The sequence below is a fragment of the Octopus sinensis genome, linkage group LG7 (genome assembly GCF_006345805.1).
Source record: "Octopus sinensis linkage group LG7, ASM634580v1, whole genome shotgun sequence".
Lineage (NCBI taxonomy): Eukaryota > Metazoa > Mollusca > Cephalopoda > Octopoda > Octopodidae > Octopus > Octopus sinensis.
In genome coordinates this window covers 47375212-47401919 of record NC_043003.1, presented here as the reverse complement: position 1 = coordinate 47401919, position 26708 = coordinate 47375212, and the positions used below count along the sequence as shown (strand labels likewise).

At 36.2% G+C, this 26708-nt stretch overlaps 1 protein-coding gene across 5 annotated transcripts in view; it reads right to left on the bottom strand.

Annotated features, from left to right (window-relative positions):
- Positions 1 to 26708, bottom strand: part of LOC115213814 (RUN and FYVE domain-containing protein 2) — a 250820-nt gene that overhangs the window by 214370 nt on the left and 9742 nt on the right. The window contains exon 1 of one of the 5 annotated variants that reach the window (XM_036504739.1): positions 14710 to 14874. The exons of the other annotated variants lie outside the window; for them this stretch is intronic. Coding sequence (XP_036360632.1) covers positions 14710 to 14806 — 97 coding nt within the window. The 5' untranslated portion in view covers positions 14807 to 14874. Of the gene's footprint in view, positions 1 to 14709; positions 14875 to 26708 lie in introns of those variants that run through there. 5 annotated transcript variants of the gene reach the window in all.

The following is a 26708-nucleotide window of genomic DNA, read 5'->3' as shown; positions in this document are numbered from 1 at the left end:
TACAGATGACAGATGTGAAGGTGCATGGCTCAGTGGTTAGAGCATCGTACTCACAATCACAAGGTAATGAGTTCAATTCCTGAACCAAGCTATGTGTTGTGTTCTTGAGAAAGACACTTTATTTCATGTTGTTCCAGTTCACTCAGCTGTAGAAATGAGTTGTGGTGTCACTGATGCCAAACTGTATCAGTCTTTACCTTTCCTTGGATAACATCGGTGGCATGAAGAGGGGAGGCTGTTATGCATGGGTGACTGCTGGTCTTCCATAAACAACCTTGCCTGGACTTGTGCCTCGGGGGTAACTTTCATGACTGAAGGTGGCGGGGTGTCTTTACCCTTTACATATGACAGAGTAATCTGAATACTAAAGGGTTAACCAAAAGAGATAACCATCCCAGACTGGTGAGAACAATGCAGTTGATAGAAAGTTTTAAGTTTTAGGAGAACTGCCCAGAGAGAAACCATGTATACGGACAAGAGTAAAGAGTTTTAGTGCAATGTATGAGGGGATTGAGACCAAGTAGGGATGATGAAAGAAGAGCTACAGGTGTGTCTGGAGAGCCGATAGAGAAGGGTAGGGGCATGCAACATTTTGATACAAAGGAGAAGCAGAGATTTTTATAGAAACACTAGTAGAGTGGCTGTATGGTAAGAAATTTGCTCCCCAGCTACATGGTTCCAGGTTCAATCCCACCATGTAGCACCCTCGGCAAGTGTCTTCTACTATAGCCTCAAGCCAACCAAAGTCTTGTTAGTGGATCTGGTAGACAGAAACTGAAAGAAGCCCAGGATGTGTGTGTGTGTGTTTGTATAGAAATAATTACAGGGGCATCAAACTGCTGGATCAGGTGAAGAAAGTTACAGAGAGGGTCATAGCCCAACTAATTAGGGAGAGAGTCTGCTTAGACGAGATGCAGTTCAGTTTTGTGCCAGGTAGAAAAGCACCACTGATGCTATATTCCTGGTACGGCAACTGCAGGAGAAATACCTAGCCAAAAATAAACCTCTATAATTGGCTTTTGTTGACTTGAAGAAACCCTTTGATAGGGTTCTCCGATCCCTTATCTAGTGGGCAATGCGGAAACTGGGGATTGACGAGTGGTTAATAAGAGCAGTAATGGTCTTGTACAGGGATGGCGTTAGTAACATAAGGGTCAGCAATGAATATAGCGAAGGATTCCGTGTAGAGGTAGGAGTTCACCAAGGATCAACCCTCAGCCCCTTCTTATTCATCATAGTCCTCCAGGCAATGACAGAGGAATTCAAGACAGGCTGCCCCTGGAAGCTCCTCTATGCTGATGACCTTGCTCTCATTGCAGAATCACTACATCACTACCAGAACTAGAGAAGAAATTTCAGGTGTGGAAGCAAGGTTTAGAATTGAAGAGCCTTAGAGTCAATGTTGCAAAAACCAAAGTCCTAGTAAGTAGGAAAGCAAACACATCACAAACTCCTTCAGGTAGATGGCCCTGCTCAATCTGTAGAAAAGGTGTAGGTAGAAACTCCATAAAATGTCTCCAGTTTAAGTTATGGATTTATAAGAGGTGCAACAACATCAAAGGAAGGTTAACCGGGAAGATAGCATTTGTGTGCGGCAGATGCACAGGGACAATAAACACCACGGATGCTCAGAAAACTGATTCCATCACATGCCAGGGGGAGAAACTAGAAGTAGTTGATAGCTTCCACTACCTAGGCGACCAAGTCTGTAATGGTGGGTGGATGCTCAGAGAGTGTTGCCACTAGAATAAGAATAGCCTGGGCAAAGTTCAGAAAGCTCTTACCTCTACTGGTGACAAAGGGTCTATTGCTCAGAGTGAAAGGTAGACTGCATGATGCATGTTATACAACAGTCAAACATGGACCGTGACTGCTGAAGATATGCATAGGCTCCAAAGAAATGAAGCTAGTATGATCCTCTGGATGTGTAATGTCAGTGTGCACACACGACAGAGTGTAAGCGCCCTGAGAGAAATGTTGGACATAAGAAGCATCAGATGTGGTGTACAGGAGAGATGACTGCACTGGTATGGTCATGTGCTATGTATGGATGAGGAGAGCTGTGTGAAGAAGTGTCACTCCCTAACAGTGGAAGGAACCCGTGGAAGAGGGAGACCCAGAAAGACATGGGATGAGATGGTGAAGCATGACCTTCGAACATTGGGCCTCACAGAGGCAATGATGAAAGACCGAGACCTCGGTGATTGAGAAGACCCAGCAAGGAAAGTGAGATCACAGCCATAGCCTACCCCAGTGTCACATAACCAGCCCATTTAAAAAAAGTACCTTTGAATCATCAGGTGACATGTCGTGCTTGAGGAGACCTACTGAGTCAAGTAAATCAAAATCAAATCAAATCAAATGGAAATTGTAGTTGTGGCCAATACCAGTGCTGGTGGCATGCAATAAGTACCATTCATGCGTGGGTCGCTGCCAGAGCTGCCTGACTGGTTCCCTGTACCAGTGGCACATAAAAAGCACCATCCGAACGTGATCGAAGCCAGTGCCGCCTGACTGGTTCCCATGCTGGTAGCACGTAAAAGCACCTGCTACACTCATAGAGTGGTTGGTGTTAGGAAGGGCATCCAGCTGTAAAAACCTTGATAGATCAGATTGGAGCCTGGTGTGGCCTCCCAGCTTGCAAGTTCCCAGTCAAACCATCCAACCCATGCCAGCATGGAAAACGGACATTAAATGATGATGACGATGATGATTTGTGTGCATGTGTGTATCTGTGTTTGTTCCTCACCACCGCTTGAGAACCGGTGTTGGTGGGTTTATGTCCCTGTAACTTAGCAGTCCAGCAAAAGATACCGATAGAATAAGTACTAAGCTTAAAAAATAAAAATTCCTGGGGTTGATTCATTCAACTAAAATTCTTCAGAGCGGTGCCCCAACACGGCCACAATCTAATGACTGAAACTAGTAAAAGGGTAACGGAATAAAAGAGAAAAGAAACTATGTTTTTGAAGCAGCAATTGTAAAGTGATAGTGGTTGAAACTTTGTTAATCACCTGACTGCCATTTTGTTTGAATGGGGGTCTGGGAGGGGGGACACAGGAAGCAGCACTGTCTTAAATGTGATCCATACTATAATGTGGGCTACAGCTGAAAAGAAACTGATGAGGACAAACATATTTTGTCTCTGAAGAGGAAGCCTAATTTTAGGATATAGGTTTTGGTAATGTTATACAGTCATGGAAAGTGTCCTGATTGATCATCAGAAATTGCAAGGTCTATCTTGCATGAATTTATTTATAGTTGGAGGGTAGTGCAAGACTATGTCTTTGCACTGTTGCTAGAGACTCAGTTGTCCTGTCTTCATTCATGGGTGGCAACAAGGTTTTGACTGACATGAGGTATTTAGGTTGTGATGGATGATGTTTGTTTGTACAGGGTTGAAAGAAGAGTGAAACATGGTATCATTTGCAAAGGCAGTAAAGGAGTGTGTGCATGTGTGTGTGTGAGAGTGAGAGAGAGAGAGACAGTGAATGTGTGTGAGAGTGTGTGTGTGTGTGGTTAAAACTAATGGTAAAGCCATCAATATACAGGAAGAGTATAGATATAAGTAAGCCTTAGGGTACACCAGTGTTCTGGAAAGAGCCGTCAACACAAACAGCTATGAAGACATATGAAAGAAAACAGATGAGCAATTCAGTTAAATTTTTCTTCTAGATAAATTTGAATGTTTTGCTGGTGTCAAAGACAACACCTTTGCTTTGATAAAGTTTTAAGAGCAAGAAGCCATTAACATGTAATAATGTGGGGCAAGTTTCTAGTAAACCTGATCAAGGGAAACTAAAATGGTGGCCACCGAGAAGCAACAGAGGGTTGATTCTCTAGCACTCAGATTAATCTGTCAAATGTAATACTTATTTATTCACATTGTTTTGAATTAATCATGCATTATATTTTAGCTTCAAGATTTTGATGATGTGATTATTTATTTTCAGAATTGTAGGATAGGTGTGAGAGGCCAAATCAGGCTGGTTTAAACATAGAGGTAGAATATTTGGGCCAGATATGACTGATTTAAATGGTAAAGGTAAAGAAAAGAGATGGTTTATTTATATACATCTATCACCTCTGTGATGCTGAAGGTGAGGGCAACAGAGCAGTAGTTGTAGTTACAGAAAGGTAGTCTTTATTGGAAATGCAAAACACATTTGAATGCCTTGATACACATGGATAGATCTGTACATAGAAAAAAAAACAGCACAAGTTTTTTTGCACACTGAGATTAATGGAGGAGACAGTATCAGAACAAATTGCTTCACTAGGTTAGAGTGATCAGAAAAGACAGTGTATATGTTTAGACTTCTAGAATGAAAATAAGTTTGATTCCTATAACAAGAATCGTAGAAAAGTGGTCGAGACAATGGAATTTACTATGCTATGCCAGACTTCACCGTCCATCATAGCATTACGGAGGTCCTGTTGCTGGATGCCTGTATCCCTGGAGATTACATCAGGGTAGGAGAGTGTGCACCCTCTGGTATCGTGAGTAGATGGCTTCCAGAGGAGACGAGCAGAAATTACCTTGTTTTCAGCTCTATAACAATGTCCAGCAAACTGGACTCTTCTATCTTTCACAAGAGATGATACAGGTAGTAGTTTCCCATATATTTGTACTTTGGTTGGATGACGCTTCTACGAGAGATTTTGAGCTCTCATAAGGAGGCGAATGTAAGTTCCATCCAGCCGCCTCTCAAGCTTCTTTGATAACGTCCAGGTTTCTGAGCCATATAGCAGAATTGGTTCGACTGTGGCTTTGAAGATTTTAAGTTTGAAATCTCTACTTAGATTTGATGACCAGATCTTATGCATATGCGCCAGGTACGTTAACCAGATAGCTTAAAGACAAGATGATCATGGTTGGAAAGTCTTTGACCAAGGGTTAAACAACAACAACAACCAATATCAAAACATTTAGAGAACTGGAATGGCAGAAATGATAAAATGCTGGAGTAAAGATAAAAAAGTATCTAAGGTAGTTAGTTCCACCTTTCTACATTCTGACTTCAAATTCCAGTAGTGTTTACTCTACCGTTCATCTGTCTGAGTTTGACAGAAACAACCACTGGCATGTACTGAGATTGATTCACACTTCTGGTCTTATGCCAGAGTTAGAAACTGTTAGTGTAATAAGGTAGTGGATGGCGGAATTCAGTAGAACATCAGACAAAATGTCTTATAGCATTCAGTTACATTCCCTTACATTTTCAGTTCAAAATCCGCTATGATTAACTTTACCTTGCATCCTTCTGAGACCGTTAAAGTACTATGGTCAATCAAATTAACTATTTTCTCCCACAAAAATCTGTGACCTTGTGTTTATGTTATAAATAATTTTTACTGTGTTAATTATAATCAGAATTACAATTTTAATTATTACCATTGGTGCAATTAATGATGATAATGATGATGATAGTGTTATTTTGTCTGTTTTCCAGAAAAGAGTTAAATATTTGAATCAAACACAAAGTAAAAGGATGAAAGACAGAAAGAATGGAGGAGTGGTGAGAGAGAGAGAGTGAGAGAGAGAAAAAGAGAGGGCAGGGGGTGAGACTAGCAGAGAGATGCAGAGAATAAGAAATAGTAGGCAGTGCTAAATTAAAGAGAATGTGAGAGAGAGAAGCAGAGGGAAATTCAAAGAATGGAGAGTGATAAACTGATATGGTCAGACAGATGTAAAGAACAGATATGGATGTAAAGAGACATACAGATGTAAAGAAGAGGCTAATGACAAAGTGAAAGCAAAAAATAAGACAAAAGTTGAAAATAAAATGATAACAAAAGATATGGTATAATGTGATAATGAAATTTAACACAGTCTATTACTCTTTACAGTCACTGAACTAAAGGCCATCCATACTGGAGACAATGCTTCATAGAGTTTTAGTCAATCTTATTTTTGCCTAGTACTATTTTATTGATGATCATCAAATCCCTAAAGGACACTTTAACATAGAGATGCAACAGTTTACATTGGTAAACACATAAACAGATAGACAGACAGACAGATAAACACACACATTCAAAAATACCACAGGCTTCCTCAGTTTCAGTTTACCAGATTCTACTCACAAGGATGCCATGTGGAGGATTCAAATCCAGAACGTGATAATTGTGAACTGAACTTCTTAATTACATGACTATATCGAGACACATCATATATTATCTGTTATCTATTTACCAACCTAGCTACAGTTTTATGTGTATGTGTGTGCATGCGCGCATGCATGCATGCATGTGATCACATGTAAAAGGAAGATGATCATCAAATACACTACTATTTAGGTATTCCCCATGTTTTGCCAGCATTTGATTTTAATATTTTCTTCTATTACTCAATGAGTATGTATCAGAGCAAAATGGCCTGATAAGGAATTGGACTACCAACTGGTGGTTTGCCAATTCAAGTCCACTGCAAGTATTACATTATGTTCCCAGGTAGGTCACATTATTCTACATTACATCTCTTCACATAACCTAAAAAAAAAATCATTCATGAGATCAACTGGGGATGATACCTGCATCAGACCAATGTTTTATCTAGTGGGAGATTTTGTTTTTGCTACCTTCTCAAATTCATGAAATGAGTGTTATGCACCACAGGCCCATAAAAGTTCCTTTGGTATTTAAGAAGTATTTTATACTTTTGCTTTCAATGTTTGTGAATAATGAAAGTCACCAGAACTATAGAGTGAATAGGAAATACAAACCAAAGACTTGCATTTTAGTGTAAAGAGAGAAAAAGTTTTAAGCAGGACTCTTCATTAGAGAAAGAAAACATTGACCCCTACCATTGAGTAAAAGACTATCCTGGAAACATTAGTCATAACCTTTTCTCACAACACCTCAACATAGTATCTTTCTTTTAGATTTCTTATGTAAGCCATTTCTAAATTTTCAAATTTCATGTTTTGAACCTACTTGTTTCAAGAAAATGCTCTTCTTGTTTTGTCCCAGGTTAACCCTGATCAAGCATGCTTATAGCCAAAGCATTCAAACATTGACCATTCCTTGTGATTTTTGTTCAGAAGTAACACATCCAGGATTACATTACTCAATCTGTGCTTTTCTTTCTTAACATAGTAGGGCATGACAGTTGACTGGCAAGTCAAAAGACTATGTAGAGTGATCACAGACAGGCTTGCATTTCTTTCGGTTCCTGGAAATGATGTTTTAAACCTGATGCAGAGTTTGTTGTCTTCATTATGTCTTATAAGTTCTTCGCACTTTAGCACTTCAATAATATTCTTATTAACTGAGAATTAGCCAGTGTACTTGAACTTATGTGAAGTTACTGTTCTGCTGACAAAAATGATGCATCATCAAGGACATTCTTGTTAGGAAGCTTCAACCATCACCTCTAGTCTATGTACAGTCTATCAATCAAGTTTAGCTCTGTGGTAACATTCTGGTCTAAAACTATGAGTTCAAATTTTGCTAGAGTCGACGTATTTCATTTTCCCCAAGATAATAAAATTAGTACCAGCAATATAGAAAGATTAATTCAATCAACTATATTCCTATTCATTAATAGTGTATAACCAAATTGGTAAATACTTCACAGGGATGATTTTGCCTTTCAGTTTTAGTACCAAAGCCAGTCTATATACACTGCATCATAATTTGTAGCACTGCACCTAATTCAAAATTATTATTATTATTATTATTATTATAAAAGGCAACAGAAACAGAAGAGCAACAAACTAAGTGACTTACAGCACTTGAAACTGGTGCTTCTTAGTGCTCAGTTCAAATCTCATAAGTGATGGTTGATACTGTAAGTACCACTGATACAATGCCTTTGATTCCAACAAAAATGGTCTTGAAAAGCCATGAATGCAATCTTTGCTTTTCTTTTTTCAGAACGTCATTAAAGTGAATTTCAATTCAGCTGCAATTCTAATTCAATCCATTCATATGCATTTCAACATCACAGTATAATTACAGTGTATAAACAAAATAGAAAATTAAATATTATTAATCAAGGATTCATCACAAAGGAAGAAATCGATGGCAGAGTGTCAAAGACTTTATGTGTCTTATAAAAGAAACAACAAAACAACACCATAAATTCAAATATTGGAGTCAATTTAATAGCATCTACACCTTCTACAACTGGGGCCCTTGTGCCTACATTAGAAAACCTTATTTTAATGCAGAATACATAGTAAGCACTAGTGCCCTATAGAGTACACTAGATGTATAAGTAAAGACAAAAGATAATAGAATGATCACGATATTAACAACGTACTGTTAGCAGAAAACGGGTTAAAGTGAGATATATAGACAGTGGGAAGGAAAATAGTGAATGCCACAGTAAATTTTCAGTACACATTGAAAACAATCTCACATGAATGAGAGGGAGATTATTGATGGCAAGGGAGACAACTCAATGAGCCAATGAGAGAGCAGTTGCCAGTCTGCCTCACAGTAACTAATCTTCCACGAATTAACATTCTACTGTTTCAAGAACACTTAGATTAATGTGGGTGTTAATGTATTGTGCCTAAGAAAAATAAGGAATAAGTGCAACTGGTACATTGTTGATCGTTGGTCGGATCTTTTCTATTTTGAGGCCAGTTTTTTCAAATTTTTCCTACTGAACCAAACAATTTGAAACTTCGTATACTGGTAGAATGTGTCAAAAGTAAACTTAATTGTAAACCAGAATGAAAACGGAATTGTAACTTCTAAGTTTAACGTTGTTTAATAATTAGAATTTTAACCAATGATATTCCGTCATTCGGCTTTATTTTATTTACTCCGTCTCGACCACCAATTTCGTGACGTATTTAACATCTTAAATGTAAACAAGTCAGCCACCTTCTAATAACAATATTTAAAACTAGTTAATAAGCCACATGTATTAAATTGAAAATGTTTCCATTCTGTATGTCTGCATGTATGTGTGTGTGTATGTATGTGTAAGTATGTGTGTGTGTGTATGTATGTATAGCCGATTCATCGTAATCGTAATTACGATGAATTGGCCATACATACATAGATACATACACACACACACACATACATGCAGACATACATATACACATACATCGAGTAAAAAATTTCAGTTATCTCTCTCTTTCACACATTACTCTCTCTGTCTCTTCACACACACTAACAGAAGCACTTCACTTACACAACATACTGTCTCCCACACCCCATCAAACACACACACACACACACATGTACATCAATGCTTCCCCTAGACCAGGGGTGGGCAAACTACGGCCCGCGGCCCGCCATAGGTTTTCATGCGGCCCGCCGAGAGCTTTTATGAATCCCAACTTCTATGCAGATACTTCGTAACTGTACGGTAATTCACAATATTTTCACTTGATTTTTATAAATGAGGCCCGCCAAGGTTCCAAAGACGCACTGTGCGGCCCGCGATCAAAAAAGTTTGCCCACCCCTGCCCTAGACGGTAACTTCAAAGACAAACTTCCCTCGTCATAAAATCGCTTCCTCTTAGTCTCTTTCGCTCTCATTACTTATGTAAAAAAATAAAAGTTTTTTACGGAAATCGACGGAAAACTTGTGCTACGACAAGCGAAACTTCGCCGAAATTTAATATTAAAAAAGCAAAGAGCTGGCAGAAACGTTAGCACGCCGGGCGAAATGCGTAGCCGTATTTCGTCTGCCGTGTTTGTTTACAGTTTTCCGAACGTTAGTACGTCACAAAAGCGCTTTCTACATCACACTAATAGAATGCAGTCAAGTTTTACACATGAAAACAAACAATCTGATTGGTTAAAATTCGCAGTTTTAATCTACGATTAAAGTCATAAAATAGATTTTTCTCAAATAAACTAGTTCCAACCTGTGTCTTGTTTTGCTAGACTCTATCAGCATACGAAGTTTCAGATTATTTAGTTAAGTAGAAAGATCTGTGGTCCTGGCTTCAGAATAGAAAAGATCCCGTTGGTCTGTTCAAACAAGGCTGGCTTGAATATGAACAACACCTTGATAAAAACTATATAAACCTAAAAACAGAATGAAGTAAGAGGAAAAAAGTTGCCTTATCCACTACACAAACCTGTTTCGCTTTATCCACCTGACACTAACAAATTACCTATCTTCTTTTTATTTATGAGTTCATCCTAGGAGAAGCTGCATCTGTGAACTTATATCAGTGAGACTAATATGGTTGATATTCATTTTTAACATCTCTAAGTCTGTAATTCTAAGAAAGAATTGGGCAGAGTGGTTGAGTCATGGAGATAAAGTAGCAGAGTGACATGAAAAAAAATAAGTTGATTTCATTGGGCTTGGGCAGAACAGATATGTAACTAGCAAATTCATAGAAGTTTGTTGTAATAGTGGTAGAAAGACAGTGCAATTGTAAGCTACTGGTTTGAATGTACTGCAGAGTGGATCACTGTCAATAAGTCAAAATAGTCTTCTTTTGGATGCAATCTAGGATGTTTTTTTGCATGTAGTATTAGCTTAACAACAAATGTCTGAGCAATACTACAATGTTGGTCTTACTTAAATTTTATAGGTCAACATTTAATCAGAGCTAAAATATTTTCTACTCTAAAAGAAAACCTAGACTTAGGTTTGTGGTTTGTAGTTTTGGCAATAATATATATATGAAGTCACTGTGGACATAGAGGCCTATCATGACTTCAGTTTAAACTGCAAATCATTTATGAGTAAAGTAGATAAAGTACATGAATGTGCTTTTGATAACTGTAGTGATTATGTCTATATGCTATAAAAGACAAGTTTGTCACATTTATATTAAATAATGTCTCTTTTACAGGAGGCAGTGCAGGTCTGGCATGTGGTATCTAAGTTACAAATGGATTACACTTGTGTAAAAGGATAAAAATTATTAAATAACAGCATTAGCTGTAGAATGTGTATTATCAGAAATGACAGTAAATGTGTTGTTAATATACAAAAGAATGAGCATGGATCACACAACCGAATCTTTGATCAGACCAGAGCAGAGAGTGTCAATTAAGGAGAGCCCTGTCAATATATGCAACAATAATGGTCTTACAGGAAAGCCACAATGGCAGAGGTGAAGTCTATGAGGGTAAGACCTCAGTAAACATAGTACTACACAACTGACAGTCTGTCACACAAGAGGGCAATTGTTCAGCCTTACTCCAAATCAAAGCACTTGGAACTAGCTAAGTTAATTGCATGTTAAATGGTCTTCTTAACTCTGTTGGACCATAGGTGACCCGCCATGGCTCTACAGTTTATCTTGAACTGGTTCTACAACTGCCATGAAGATAAGAAGAAAGGTTTTTCAACTCTTTCTTGCAACACCTGGAGTACTGAAATTATAATAATAATTTTTATGATTTTTTTTTTTACATTAGCCCAATGTTCTACATACACTAGACAAAGGTATAGTTAATTCACTACAGAATGTGTACTACTTAGTTTACTGATTCTGGACAAACGAAAGAAAGTGGGATTTGAACTCAAAAAGCAAGGAACTAAAACTAAGTAATATAAAGAATTTAGACCAACATTCAACCATTTCTGCAACAACACAACCAACATTTAATATTGGTTTCAAATTTTACACAAGGGCATTTATTTCAGGGGAGGGGACAAGTCAATTACATCAATCCCAGTACTTATTTTATCAAGTGAAAAGATGAAAGGCAAAGTCGACCCCAGCAGCATTTGATCTCAGAACATAAAGTCAGAAGAAATGCCACTAAGCATTTCAGCTGGCACGGTAATGATCCTGCTACCTAGTCACTTTACCTACATTTAATACTGACTTCAAATTTTAGCACAAGGCCAGAGGTTCAAGGGAAGGAGGAAGTTGATTACATCAACCCCAGTACTCAACTGGTACTTATTTTAACAATCCTGAAAGGATGAAAGGCAAAGTCAACCTAACTGTAATTTGAACTCAGAATGTAAAGAGGGATTAAATGCCACTAAGCACTTCGCCCAGCATGCTAACGACAGCTCAATGCCTTTCACCTATCATTAATATTAATAATAATTACAAGGTGGTGAGCTGGCAGAATTGTTAATACACTGAACAAAATGCCTTACATTCTGAGTTCAAATTATGATGAAGTCGACTTTGCATTTTGTCATTTCAGGGTTGATAAAATAAATACTGTTGAGTACTGAAGCCAATGTAACTGACTTATCCGTTGGCGTGTTTACGTCCCCATTACTTAGCAGTTTAGCAAAAGAGACCAATAGAATAGGTATTAGGCTTACAAAGAATAAGTCCTGGGGTTGATTTGTTTGACTAAAGGCAATGCTCCAGCATGGCCACAGTCAAATGACTGAAACAAGTAAAAGGATAAAAGGATATATATATATGTATGTATGTGTGTGTGAATATATATATATAAATAATATATATATAAAAACAAACGTATATGTACATACTTACATATATATATATGTATATATATATATATATATATATATATATATATATGCATATGTGGGCACAGGACGTCATGAAATGTGTACAACAAAAAATACAAAGTACGAGTACATGGAATATGAACTATTTTTTCGAACAACGAAAAACACAAATGCAAAACAAGACAAACAACATAAAGAACGACCCTTCATATATATATATATATTGATCGTTACCAGCGCTGCCTTACTGGCACTTGTGCCAGTAGCACATGAAAAAACATTCGAGCAAGGTCGTTGCCAGTGCTGCTGGACTGGCTCCTGTGCAGGTGGCATGTAAAAAACACCATTTGAGCATGGTCATTGCCAGTACCGCCTGACTGGTCCTCGTGGCGGTGGCACGTAAAAGCACCCACTACACTCTCGGAGTGGTTGGCGTTGGGAAGGGCATCCAGCTGTAGAAACTTTGCCAGATCTGATTGGAGCTTGGTGCAGCCAACTGGTTCACCTGTCCTCAGTCAATCGTTCAACCCATGCTAGCATGGAAAGCAGACGTTAAACAATGATGATTATGATGATGATATACCTAACCATATCTGAGCTGGTGTTATTATGCTACAGTAATAATTAAATCTGGAGGGAGAGATTGTTAATTGACACTATTGCCATGAATGTATCACTTGAAATCCATACAGTGGCTCTAATAATAACTAGAATTGTTTTTACATCCGCATAGGCTCCAAAATTTGTATCAGAAGTAGGTTGAGATTGTTGTTAAGTTATAGCACTTCAATAGTTTCCTTGTTGATGAGTGTTGACATCTACTTGGAATTTTTTATATATATATATATATAACTATTCTTTTATTCGTTTCAGTTATTTGACTTTGGCCATGCTGGAGAACCACCTTCAAGGGTGCCAGTCAAAGAAATCAACCCCTCAACTTAATCTTTGTAAGCCTAGTACTTATGCTATTGGCCTCCTTTGCTGAACCACTAAGTCATATGGACATAAACACACCAGCATCGGTTGTCAAATGATAGCAGGGGGAGGGGGACAAACACAAACATACACAAATATATAATTATATATATATATACAATGAGCTTCTTCCAGTTTCCGACTACCAAATCCACTCACAGGCTTTGGTCATTTAAATAAGAGTTTTGACTGTTATTTCCAGCAGGTGGACATACATAGTATGTCCTTTGATTAATTTTAATCCTTCAACTATTTAATGCATTTTGGGCCTGCAATCACCTATATAATTGATTCTGTTATTATCATTTTTAATTGTTACACTAGATAATAATAGAGTCAATAATATCTTCACAAATATTTTTCCCTCAATTATTTGCTCCGTATTGAAGTTATTTTCACACTGGTGGCTGCCATGTTTCAGTGCAAAACGAATCAATGGAGTTATACCCATGATATTTCACTTTGAAATTAGGTCTGTGAAGGTCTTTTTGGTAGACTGAGATGAGAAAATCTCATCAGAATTTGCTTGGCCCTTCTTCAAGATAAGGGAACGAAGGCTATTTCAGCATTTTGGAAGGGGGAGATATGTGAAACTTTATCAGTTGTTAAATAACACCACTGGTTGTCACAATCTTCCCCTAAAGCTGTTCAAAACATGTCACTTCTATGAGTTTAATTTCAGAGGGGGACAAAGTATATATAGAGATGATTCATTATAATTATTTATAATCCACACTACAGTGGGACTGTAGTAATGACTAGAGCTTATCAAAGATAAAACATAAATAAACATAATTTTATCACTCTACTTTGTAATTAAATGACTTTCATTATCTTCCTGTTTGAACACATGACATAGTTTCAAATAAAGTAGAAAGTTCTTATTGACATTTGCTATTCTTTTTATACAAGGACATAATACAAAAAAAAATATTGCAAGTGAGAGATGTCAACTGAAATATCAAATGTAATGCATATGTGAGAGAAAGAGATTGCCACGAAATTCAGTTTGGGTAAATAAGAGATGCATGCCAAATATAATTACTAGAATTTATGTAGAATAGTGGTGATTTGCACTATTGTTGAAAACGTCCTGTTCTCACAGAATAAGACCAAGCCAATAACAAAGCTTCGATGCAGTTGCTTTGCCTGCACAAAGTCGCAGCTAAATCTCCCTCCAATCAGATCCTATTGTTTTAAAGATAAAAGGACACTTTGAACATTATATTCCTTGATGCACAAAACGACAGGCTGGTCGAGGCTTTGATTATAAATCTGTTCAATTAGAATTGACCTGTGACTAAACAACAACAGCAGCAGCAACATTTCAATTGTTTTAGATTTTTACATACCTGCATATGTAGACAATATCAGAGGATGATCTTGATCAGCTTCAGAAAACGAATCTCTGTTTACATTCTCCCAAATGTTGAGAAAAAACGAAGACATTTCTCTTTATGCAGTAAGTATATACACGCTAGATAGATAGACATACAATTTTAATAAATGGCAAAACAATACTACACCATTCACTGGTTTAATGGTAAATAAATAACTACAATGGACTTTACTTCCTTTTCATTGTATGCTGGGGTGAGGTGTAAGTTATAATGGTGATGGTGGTGGGAGTGATATTGTTTTTTCTTTCTTGTTATGATTTTAGTTTGTTGTACAAGTTTTGTTCTGCACTCACCCACATCTCCATAAATTATCAGCATTTGTCACATTCACATGAACACATATGCACATGCATGTACACACACATACACACACAATGTCAATGTCAGAAATGTAATTTAAAAAAATATGACCTCTGAAATCAGTTGAAATAAAGATCCTTGACCTTATCACCACCACCACCACCACCACCATCACCATCACTATTATTATTAACTACCTCCAAACCCACCATCACCTTCATATTCACAACCACTGAACTAATGATAAAGCTTCTATGCAGTCACTTAACCTACTAGAAATTACAGCAAAATACCCATGAAGGTGAAGGGCATATTAGTCAATGTACCTCTAGAGGTACACATAAAACTGGAAGTACCATTGTTGAAATGTCTTTGATGATACATCTGCTCAATCAGGATTGATCTAGGGTTAAAAACATCACCACCACTAGCTACAACAGTTTCCTCCTCCTCCTCCTACTACTACTACTACCACCACCACCACCAACAACAACAACAACAACTGTGATTTAATTTATTATTTTGTTTTTGTTTTCTTGTTATCAACTATGAGCCATATGTTGAAGTGTTGTTTTAATCACTATTAGATGCAACAAAATGCATGGGGAGAGAGAAAGAGAATGTGAGAAAGAAAGAGGAAGATAAACAAAAATTAGAGAGTGAGAAAGAGGGAAAAGAACAAAGAGAAAGTAAGAGGAATAATTAATGAGGTAGGAGAAAAGTACTGGCAACTCAAGCTGGCTGTGGACAAATGTACCACCATGCATTTTGAGAGTAAAAAATCCAGCTTCTACTTACTCCCTCCACAACACTATCTCAAAAAGTCCTCTTTTGAATGTGACCTGGGCGTTATTGTCAACAGCGATTTGCATTGGACAAAACACATTGTTAAAACTGCCAAGAAGGCTGAGGGTGTCTTGGCATCACTTACCATGTCCTTTGTGAGCCGCTCTCTGGCTATCTATCTGAAGCTTCATACAGCTATGGTGCAGCCACACCTGGAATTTGCATCACCAGTCTGGAACCCCTATCTTGCCCAGGATATTATTCATCTAGAAACTGTTCAGTGACGTGCAACCAAGAGAATACTCTCCATCAGGCATTTGCCATATTCTGAACACCTTACTTCCCTGAGCGTGGATACATTGAAACTCCAATGTCTGGCAGCTGACTTGGCAGACACCCATAAAATTATTAACCATCTTACTAACAATACTATCAACCTCAGTATTGACTGGCACTTTATTTTACTGACCTGAAAAGGATGAAAAGCAAAGTAGATACCAGCAGACCCAACAATATGTTGAACAAAATGAGATCTTCTGACCTAACCTGTTCAATCCTGTCTGTCTAGCATGTAAAAATTATGATGATGATGGATAAACACATAGTTGTATTTCATGGACTAATCTAATAATCATTTTATTTTCAATTTTCCAATACTAGCATAATTTTCCATCTCACCACCTGCTACAGTCTTTCATCTCACTTCTTATAGGGGGCCTTCATCACCTGGCACACAAAAATAGGGTTAAACCAGCCAATTCTATTGTGTATATCATTGTTTTGGTTTTTAGTCTAATTTTATAATGTATGTCTTTCCTCTCACCAACCACTTTACAACATTCATTAGATGTATTGTACTACCAGCACTAGAAAAGTTTTTCAAAGAATCTGCTCTACCCTACATTGCCTCTGTTCATTCCATCCATTTGTGTGCTCAAGGCCACTGTAATGTGACTACAAAAAAGGAAAAGAAGAGGCCTTCAAATTCAAACAATATCAACTGACAAAAAACTTAAAGGATTAGACATCATAGATCAGAGGAAAACAAGATGTTGGAAGTGAGTTCCAGTGAGCAGCAGCGGAAGGAAAAAAGCTATCAGGATAAAAGGACATAACTCAGGAAACTTGACTGGGAAACAATGTGCTTGAGAATGGAAGCAGATAACATGTTTAATGGCCTTAACAAAAGGTTCAACAGAACAATGACTACTTAAATGGAAATACTTATACATTTCAAAAATGAGTGAAAGGACTCCAGCCTAATGCAAAAAAGAGGATGTGCTGTGTTAATAATTCAGTTCTGAACGTGATTAAGCAAGTTAAGACACTCAGATGAGATACCAGCACAAAAATTACAGCAATATTCAATACCAAGTTGAATGTGGCCTTACAGAGATACAAGATACTCTCAACTAAGAAGTTTGTGAGCGCTGAAGATCCAACCTTCTCGGTAACCAAAATGGCAATACCCTGAATAATTTTTTTCTAAGAGAAAACCATAGCCAAAGTCGAACTCAAATCAAGAAGTTGGATACTGTAGCTTTCTGAAAGATCAATCCCACTCATAGCAATGATATAAAGCAATGACTGCCTATAACAATTAATTAACAAGGGGTTTGTCTTGCCAACATTAAAAGCTACCAGCCAGTCACCAACCTCACTCCACAACTAAATAAAGTCCACCCTCAAGTAAGGCAACTTGTTCAAGGTGACTAATTTTGCCATGACAGGAGTAAACAGCAGTGTCATCAGCATAGATGGCAAGTTTAGAAATATGATTTGGAAAGTCATCAGAGAAAAGGAGGGAAAAAGGTAGGACCAAGTACAGAATAATTGAGGCACTGTGTTCAATAGAGTTAAACACTCAGAATCTATTAATATCAACCCAAATGAAAAATATCCACAGCATAAAAAAAAATCTGTGACCATAAATGAATGTAAAGAAAATCATAGCACTTATCTGCTAGAAATAGCAGGCAAATCTCACTCAAAATCACACATTTAATTGTCATCACTTTCAGAGAGGAGGGTTAATTAAACAGAGAAATAATAACATTAATATATATTAATAACAAGGGTGAAAAAGAGATTATAGAGCTTCTAGTAATCCTATCAAATTCCATTCATAAATTACTAAACTAAAACTAAGGGTGAACAGATATATTGAAAGACGACGGGTATCTTTGTGTAAATGTCTAGCACAATTTTGTTTATAAACAGACTTCTGCTACTTCAACTCGGCATCTTGAAAATGAAGTCAGCGAATCCCGATGTGTTGTTAAATAACAATGAAACAGTTTAGTTCGATCCTTATTCCAAGCTACTGAAAAGACCTGTGTTCTTACAACGTAGTTAAATTTCACAGTACTTATAAAGACATGAATGTTAATTCAAGTACTTGTTTACTGTAAGAGAGATAACTCATAAAATATTAAAATATTTCAGTTATCTCCCTTTAGAATAGCGAGATTAGGTATTTAATTACATTTTGTTGTTCTAAATGAACTTGTAAAAAGTTTTCGTTTGAGTATTTACTTCCAGAGTCGTGTTATTGGAACCCTATTGGTTTTCTTTTCTAGATATATCCATCCACCAACACTGCGTTCTAAGCCAAGCAATATATTCTATGAGCTCTGAAAAGAATTCGTGTACACAATAAGACAGTTATACTTCACTGCACAACACCATATGTATTAGTGTGGGTGTGAGGAAGACTTAGTTGATAGATTACCAGTCAAATAGCGAAGAGGTCAGCAATTCATACTCTGACATTGACACAACATTCAAATAGCTCAGTTCACTTAGTTGCAACTAGGTACCACAAAGTTAATAATACCCCATTACTATAAGCACTTGTAACACTTTAAACAGTAAAATTGAATTGTTAACTTCAAGCAGCACTGAGTTCAATTCCACCTGCAGGGCATAACCTGCAGAACAACAGTTTCCACCAAGCCAACCTCAATTCAACAAAGTAACCACGATGCAGTCACTAGCCCAGCTAGCAATAGCAGGCAGATCTCTCTCAAATCACACATTACTTAAAAGAAGGAACACATTGTACAACATAGCCCTAGATACGAAAATAGAAAATTGTCATACAGAAACGCATTTGATCAATACCAACTTATCCAATTAGATCTGAATTTCATGGCCAAAACACTCTTGATCATAGGTTTCTTGATCCAAAAACATGGGTCTGTCTGTTGATCAGTATTTACTTGAGGTCTAGCAACAATAATAACCAAGGCATCTTACCTTGATAAATGAAGACAAAGTCCTCAGTGGTGCTACTGTAACCCTATGGGTTATAAGACACACTTTACATTAATTAAACTCACTACTCTCCATGACTTCATTTTCTAAATTCACAATGATAGCATAAGTGTAGGTGCCAGGTTGTTTTACTGAACATGAAACTATGTTTGCTAAGGAAAAATTATTAACCACATGGCATAGGCATGGCTGTGTGCTAAGAAGTCAACTTCCAGACAAGTGTCTTCTACTATCGCCCCTAGCACACAAAAGCCTTGTGAGCCAATTTGCTAGAAGGAAACTATGTGTGTGTTTGTCCATGTGTGTTCCTGTCTCCATGTCTGGATATCGTGTGATAGTTGTAAGCAAGTGTCGTTGTTATGCAAGCAGTCTCCTTTGTTTCCAATCTTCCATGAAAACGTATTTGACCATAGGGAAATATAACCTTACTTGGAAACAGGTGAGGGTTGTGACAGGAAGAGCACCTGGATGTAGAAAATCTGCCTCAATAGATTCAGTGCTACCCATGCAAGCATGGAAAATTGAATGTTAAAATGATGGTAGCTTTCTTTTTTTACTTTTTACCTGCAGAAGTATTAAATTCTATTAAGAATGCAGCAAAACCAAATCCAAACACTCAGTCTTCAGTGTAATGGCAATGCTAGTAATGTATAAAGTGATGTATTTATATTGTTATTTTGTCCTGCCTAAGTAGAATTATATTAAAGACATTGTTCCAGTTGTGACCATCTGGTCAGTTTTTTTTGTGTTGTTTTTGTCTTGCTTTTTTTTTTCTCAGACTTGTCTTTGTTTAACAATGTTGGAGTGTATTTTGAGAGAAATAATCAGTTCACGACTTGATTTGTTATGAGGAAATGGTAGGTCTATTGACAGACTTAGCTCTATTTCTAGTATATTAACACAAGTTCTCTCAAAGGCTATGGACAACTACTTTGTTCTAACCTGTTTTACAAGTGTATTAATTTAACCTATTCTTTTACTGATTGCAACAACTTGGCTGTGGCATTAGTAAGGCATGGCTCCACCACCACTATAAGTCACACTTTTGTTCAATTAAAATAATAAAAATTTAAATAAACAACATTGGCACTTTCACTTCTTTTGTATCTAAAATATGAAAGAACAGCCATAAGTAATCTAGAATATAGAGACATATACCAATACAGAAAAGTGGAAAATGAATGATGATAATCAAAATGATAATCACAATGAACAAGTATGAGATAAAAGTACCCTATTGGCAACATGGTCACAAGTTCAAACCTTACTATTTTTGACTCTGCAATGAATCCCCAGGCAACAAAATCTACCCCATACATGCAGGCATGGAAAAGTTATGGTAAAAAAAAAAAATAAAAAAAACATTGACATTTTTTAATACATACTTAGCTGTCATCATATATAAATATAATTTTATATCTACCTTGTAATCAGGCTTATCATATCTGATGAACTACATTAGTTAAATTATACAGCAGGAAATTTATACAACAAAGCAAGATTGAATATGTGTATGTGAGTTGTGTTTTGAAACATTTTTATTGCAAACAAAAAAAAACAATATATTTTGGTTATCTTAGGTTGAAATGGATCAACAGTAAGAGACAAGAACTGAGATGATAAAACAATTAGTAACATTTTTAGCTCAACTAAGAACCAACTTCCCTCAAGATGTGTGCTAGTTGAGCTCAAGTTAGGGTTTAAATATATTTCCTTCTGGACAATTATTTTAATCCATCTCTGTTTAAATTAAAATATCTCAGAAAGACATGGCTATTTGAGACAGTTGGAAATCAAGTTTAACCCTCAATAACTACTTACAATGTCCATTTGTGTCCTTTTCTTAAGTACTCTCTTAAGTACATATTACACAAAAATCCTAAATCACATTAAAAAAGCCGTCATCTTGACATACAAGCTCTCACTCATCAGCTCCTTACAACTATTCGATTGTATTCTCTCTCTCTCTCTCTCTCTCTCTTCTACTATAACTACAACAGCCATTCTTCTTCTGAAGAGAAAATTAAGTACCATCTATTATGTAAACAAATACATCTATCAGGAAACTATAAATCTGTCTAATTCTTTTCTCTATCTTCTACAAACCAAAATAAGTACTTTATCCAGTTCTACTTCCACTTTTCCCCATCAATCTCTAATATGCAATAATTTCAACTAAAAAAAAATCAACCAAATTAACCACACACAACAATCTTTAATCTTGCATGAAATCTAGGAAAATATAAAAAGGTTATAAGCTCTGCCCTTCCTCTCCATTCTAATCTTGTTATCTTTTTACTTTCTTTTTCTTTTTTCTTTTTTGTTTTTTGAAAAGTAAAATATTTACTTATCTCCATAGCAACTTTGGTGAAATTAAAAATCAAGTTCACATTAAGCCTACTTTTTTAGTGCGGTCATTATCTTTTTAAATCAAATCTTACTTTCCTATACAACATATACAAAATTAACAATGTTAATCTAATTTCCAGGGGAGTACAAACTACTTTATTCAAGCACAAGATACTGTAGACAAAGTGACACTTTATTTAGGAACAAAAAACACAAAAAGATAAAACCCTTTAGCATTCAGATTACTCTGAAAAATGTAATGCTTATGTATTTCCATTTGTTTTGAATTAATCAGGCATTATCTCATAGCCTTGAAATTTGATGTGATTGTCTGTTTTCAGAATGAGATTGTAGGGGAGGTGTAAGAGGTCAAATCTAGCTGGTTTGAACATAAAATGAGGTAGAATATTTGGGCCTGATTTGGCTGGTTTAAACACTAAAGGGTTAAATGTCATCTCAACATATATCAGGTGAAATCATAAGCACAGCAGTAGCTAACAGTTAATATAATTTCAGAGCTAGCCACCCTCTTTCTCATTTCTGAAACACTAAACTTGCATTAAATACAACTTGTTTTATTTATTTCTTTGCTTTTTTTCTTGACACTGTTTCTTCTCTCTCTCTCTCTTTCTCCAGAGAAATGAAATACCTACTAAGATCAAACAAGGAATTGAAATTTTAATCTTATCTGATAAGAAAGAATTCTATTTGAACATATTTAGGACAATAAAAACACTTGAGCATGCTTGTTCATGCTTCATTTTTCGTTTTAGATTTTATTGTTCTTCACCTCATTTTCCAAGCAAACAAACAAGGGAAGGTTCTTGAGTTGCGGTAGCAATTATATGTTCATTTGTCAGTTCATTTCATATCCATTTTTCCATAGTTGCATAGGTTAGATAAATATGTTGTTTGGGATATTGTTTTATAGCTGGATACCCTGTTTTTCTAGTAAGGGAGCTCTTATTTCACATGGCTTTGAAGACACAAAATGACAGATTTGTTGACAGGAGAAACTGACAGCAACACTGCCCACTGAACTTTTGCACTGGAATTTATTACTTTATTCACAGGGAGGCACTGACATCAAAAACATTGCCTGATATATTGAACAGAATTTTCAGAGGGTTTGTGAAGCTGGTCATTTATGTTAAATCATTGGCTGTGAACACCCAAATATTGAAAAATCTTTGCCAAGATATGGATTCTCATTTTTATGTCATTTTATGCTTCTATTGTCAGCAGGAAAAGTAGTCCATAGAGTTTTCAAATTGAAAGAACTGAAATCATTTATCTATGAGAACAGTGAAGATGAATCCTAAATAGTAAACTCTAGAACTCACTTGGCTATATACAAAATTTTTTTAATGAAGAAGCCAACTTGTCTGCTACAGGAAAAAGGAATTGTAGCGTGTAGCCATTTTCAAATAGTACCGCCAATTTGTGGTAGCTGGCAATATGACATAATGTCATATTGCCAAAGAATTATGATTGTCATTTTCCCATTGGTTGAAATAACTGCTCATATAGGAATTCTGAAAATTAGTTAAAGAATATTTTTATGTGATTTCAATTCTTTAAAGTCAAGTTGAGCAGTTATAAAAACCCTGGATTTGGGGGGAAAATTTAGTGTTTGTGGGATGTAAATAAACTCCACAACACTCACTCCTTTGAGACATTGGTTATTTTTTTTTTTATGCCATGTCTATAAAAAATCCAACAAGACTTGTTTGAATTGTTGAGATCTATATAGTTAGTATGAAGAATTAGTTAGCGTAAATTTTAAGTCTCTACAACAAAATTACTTTACTTCAAATTGTATTATTAATATTAAAAATGCTAAATGTACATAAATAAAATAATGCAGTAATTATTTTCTCTTTCTTCACATTCTTCAACTTATTAATGAAATGTATTTCTGTAATTATGAAACTGTATTTTTTATAGCGGTTAAAAGAACACAAAATTATTTATATTCAACATAGATGCACGCATAAAATGTCCATTAGTGTTTCAGAAAATATATTTCTCGCTATGGCATTTATGTAACTGGAGTCAGGATTTACGTATAATGATAACACTTATAAGTAAGGTATAAGTGACAGGTTTATCAATATACATCCCTACTTCAAAAGTTAAATATATTTATCCATTTCCAAATAGGAAACATATAAAAGTAGCGTTACACTAACAGTAAACAAACCAATCAGAAAAGATCTGCTATAGTATAAATTTATTCCCACAACAAAGAGTTTCTTGCAAAATTAAAACAAAACATTGCATAAATTAAAGATAAAACTAAATTTCTGTCTAATCAAATGACAAGCAAAAAGGAGTCTATTCAAATTTAAATTATTAATCATTTGAAAAAAATTACTGCAATGAATTCCAATACAAGTTCCCAGAGGTAGATGTGATACTGGATAAACAATCCCTCGTGAATAAATCTGCAGAAAAATCTTTGGAAATTAAAACCGATTTCATAACAAGTCCCATTCAAACAATCCACCATAGAATAATTTGTTGTGAGAGAATGTACATTAGTCATATTAATTTCTCAACACATGCATTAAAATCTCTTCAGCAATGTGCATGAACTTACATGTGCACAAGTGAATTTTTCTTTGTAATATAAAATACATCCAAACAGAGAAATTATCTTGAGCTGAAAGCATTTGTTATGTACTTTCAAATCCCACTCTATGCACTTTCAAATATTCTCATCTATAAAAAGCACTATTCAAGTGTGATCGTTACTAGCGTCGCCTTACTGGCATGTGAAAAACATTTGAGTGAGGTTGTTGCCAAGTGCCGTTGAACTGGTTCCTGTGCAGGTGGCACATAAAAAGCACCATTTGAGCATGGTCATCACCAGAACCGCCTGACTGGCCTTCGTGCCGGTGGCACGTAAAAGCACCCATACACTCTTGGAGTGGTTGGCATTAGGAAGGGCATCCAGCTGTAGAAACTCTGCCAGATCAGATTGGAGCCTGGTGCAGCCATCTGGCTCGCCAGTCTTCAGTCAAACTGTCCAACCCATGCCAGCATGGAAAGCAGATGTTAAACGATGATGATGACGATAAAAAGAGTCCAAAGGTCATCTATCTACTGGTGATAATATTAATAGCAAATAGAATTTACACACAAAGAGCTAGATAATCATGTTTCTCTATAAATACATTGTACATAAATATAATAAATAAAATAAAATTTTTATTATTTTAACTTTTCCTCATAAAAATGTTTGGTAAATATAAGCATGGCTGCTGTGTGCATACAGAATTCACTTTGTTACCACATGGTCTCTAGTTCTGTTTCATTATGTGACAATTGTCCACTAATGTAGTCTTGGACTAACCAAAGTCTTGTGAATGGAATTGGTAAATAGAAACTGTATGGAGACCTGTGTGTGTGTGTGTATGAATATTTACATTCCATGTCCTCACATGAAAACACTGAGCAAAAAAAAAAATAACCATGTTTGTAACATTCCCTACCAACAAAGCATTCCATAGTTCTGCATGTTCAAAAACATTGCTTGAAAAACAAGTCAGGTTTAATGACAGGAAGAGCAGTCAGCTGTAACACAATATTTCAACACATATTTGTCCACCCTACAAGCAAGGAAAATGGATGCTAAATGATGATGATGATAGATACAGGTAGGCTGTGTGGTAAGAAGTTTACTTCCTAATCCCATGGCTTCTGGTTCAGTCCCACTCTGTGGCACCTGGACGAGTGTCTTCTACTACAGTCCTGGGCTGTGTGAGTGGATTTGGTAGATAGAAACAGAAAGAAGCCCATTGTATCATCAGTAGCTTAATCTCCACATTTCCATTCCAGCATGGGTCAGGTGGAATTTATCAAGGCAGATTTTTCTATGGCTGGATGCCCTTCCTGTTGCCAACCCTGACCTGCTTCCAAGCAGTACTAGGACAAAATCCCCCAGTATATTGTTCTTTCTTTACAATAAAAATATCTTAGGAAAGTGAAATTTTATAAAAAAATTTTTAATATTTATTAGTTGATATTTTTGTTTAAAATTTGTCCAGTCGGATTTTGTCCTTGGGTGGCTTTTGTCCTGATACCTTCCAAGCAAGGTAACATTTCCCCCCACTGTCCAACACGTGTTTCAAAGAAGACAGGGAGTGAACATCAGTTGTAAGATGCTCGTTTACAAATATCGCATAATGTCAAAATACAAGTGTGCACACACACACACACATCATAAAAGCAGTGTCCTTCGTTTTCAAATCTTTTGTGGAAAAACCTTTGGTCATGGGGAAATATTACCTTACTTGGCAACAGGTAAGGGTCGGTGACAAGAAAGGGCATCAGGCCATGGAAAATCGAAGTCAGCAAATTCCATCTGACCCATGCAAGCAGGGAAAAGTGGACATTGAATTGGTAATGATATAGGTATTTATTCATTAAAAAAAAAAAGAGAAGGAAAAAAAAATCAAGAAAAACAATCAATTGGGATGCTGTTCTCCATAAATTGTAATGAGAGGTAAACCCCTGTAGCATGGCACCATGCACTGTTATTCTAAATAGTGTTTATTTGCTTGATAAATGGGGAATAGATATTGCTGAAAAAATGTTTGTTATCACCTGATATTAGTGTGAGTTACGTTCTGTCACAAGACACACACCATCAGGCACCACTCATGACTAAGACATCATGCGTTTGTCATTACAGAATAAGTCATATGGTACATGCTTAGCTGTATACGTTGAAATATATGAGTGTGTAAGAAGAAAAGGGATGTATATAAGCACCTACATGTTTGCACAACTATTTGTTTATGAGTATGTTTATACATGTTTGTATGTGTGTGTGTGTGTATATATATATATATATATATAAAGTTAATCCAAACATGAAAACACAACAACGCGAGGACGTGGAACAAATATAGTATTATTGGACGCTCAGGAAGGAAGCGAAGAAGGAGGGTTTAACGTTTCGAGCGGAGCTCTTCGTCGGAAACATAGGAGAAGGAAACATCCAGAGAAGGAAACATCCAGAGAAGGGAAGACAGAGGAAAAAAAATCGCCAACGGTACACACGCGGTCACATTTTGAATCATTTTGTGTGTGTGTGTATATATATATACACACACACAAACCTCATTATAGTATTTTATCTGTGTGAATACTCAGTAACGTACCCCAAATGGATTAAATCATTAAAAACTGCTAAATACTGGATTAAGTATTTAAATGCAACAAAATTCATT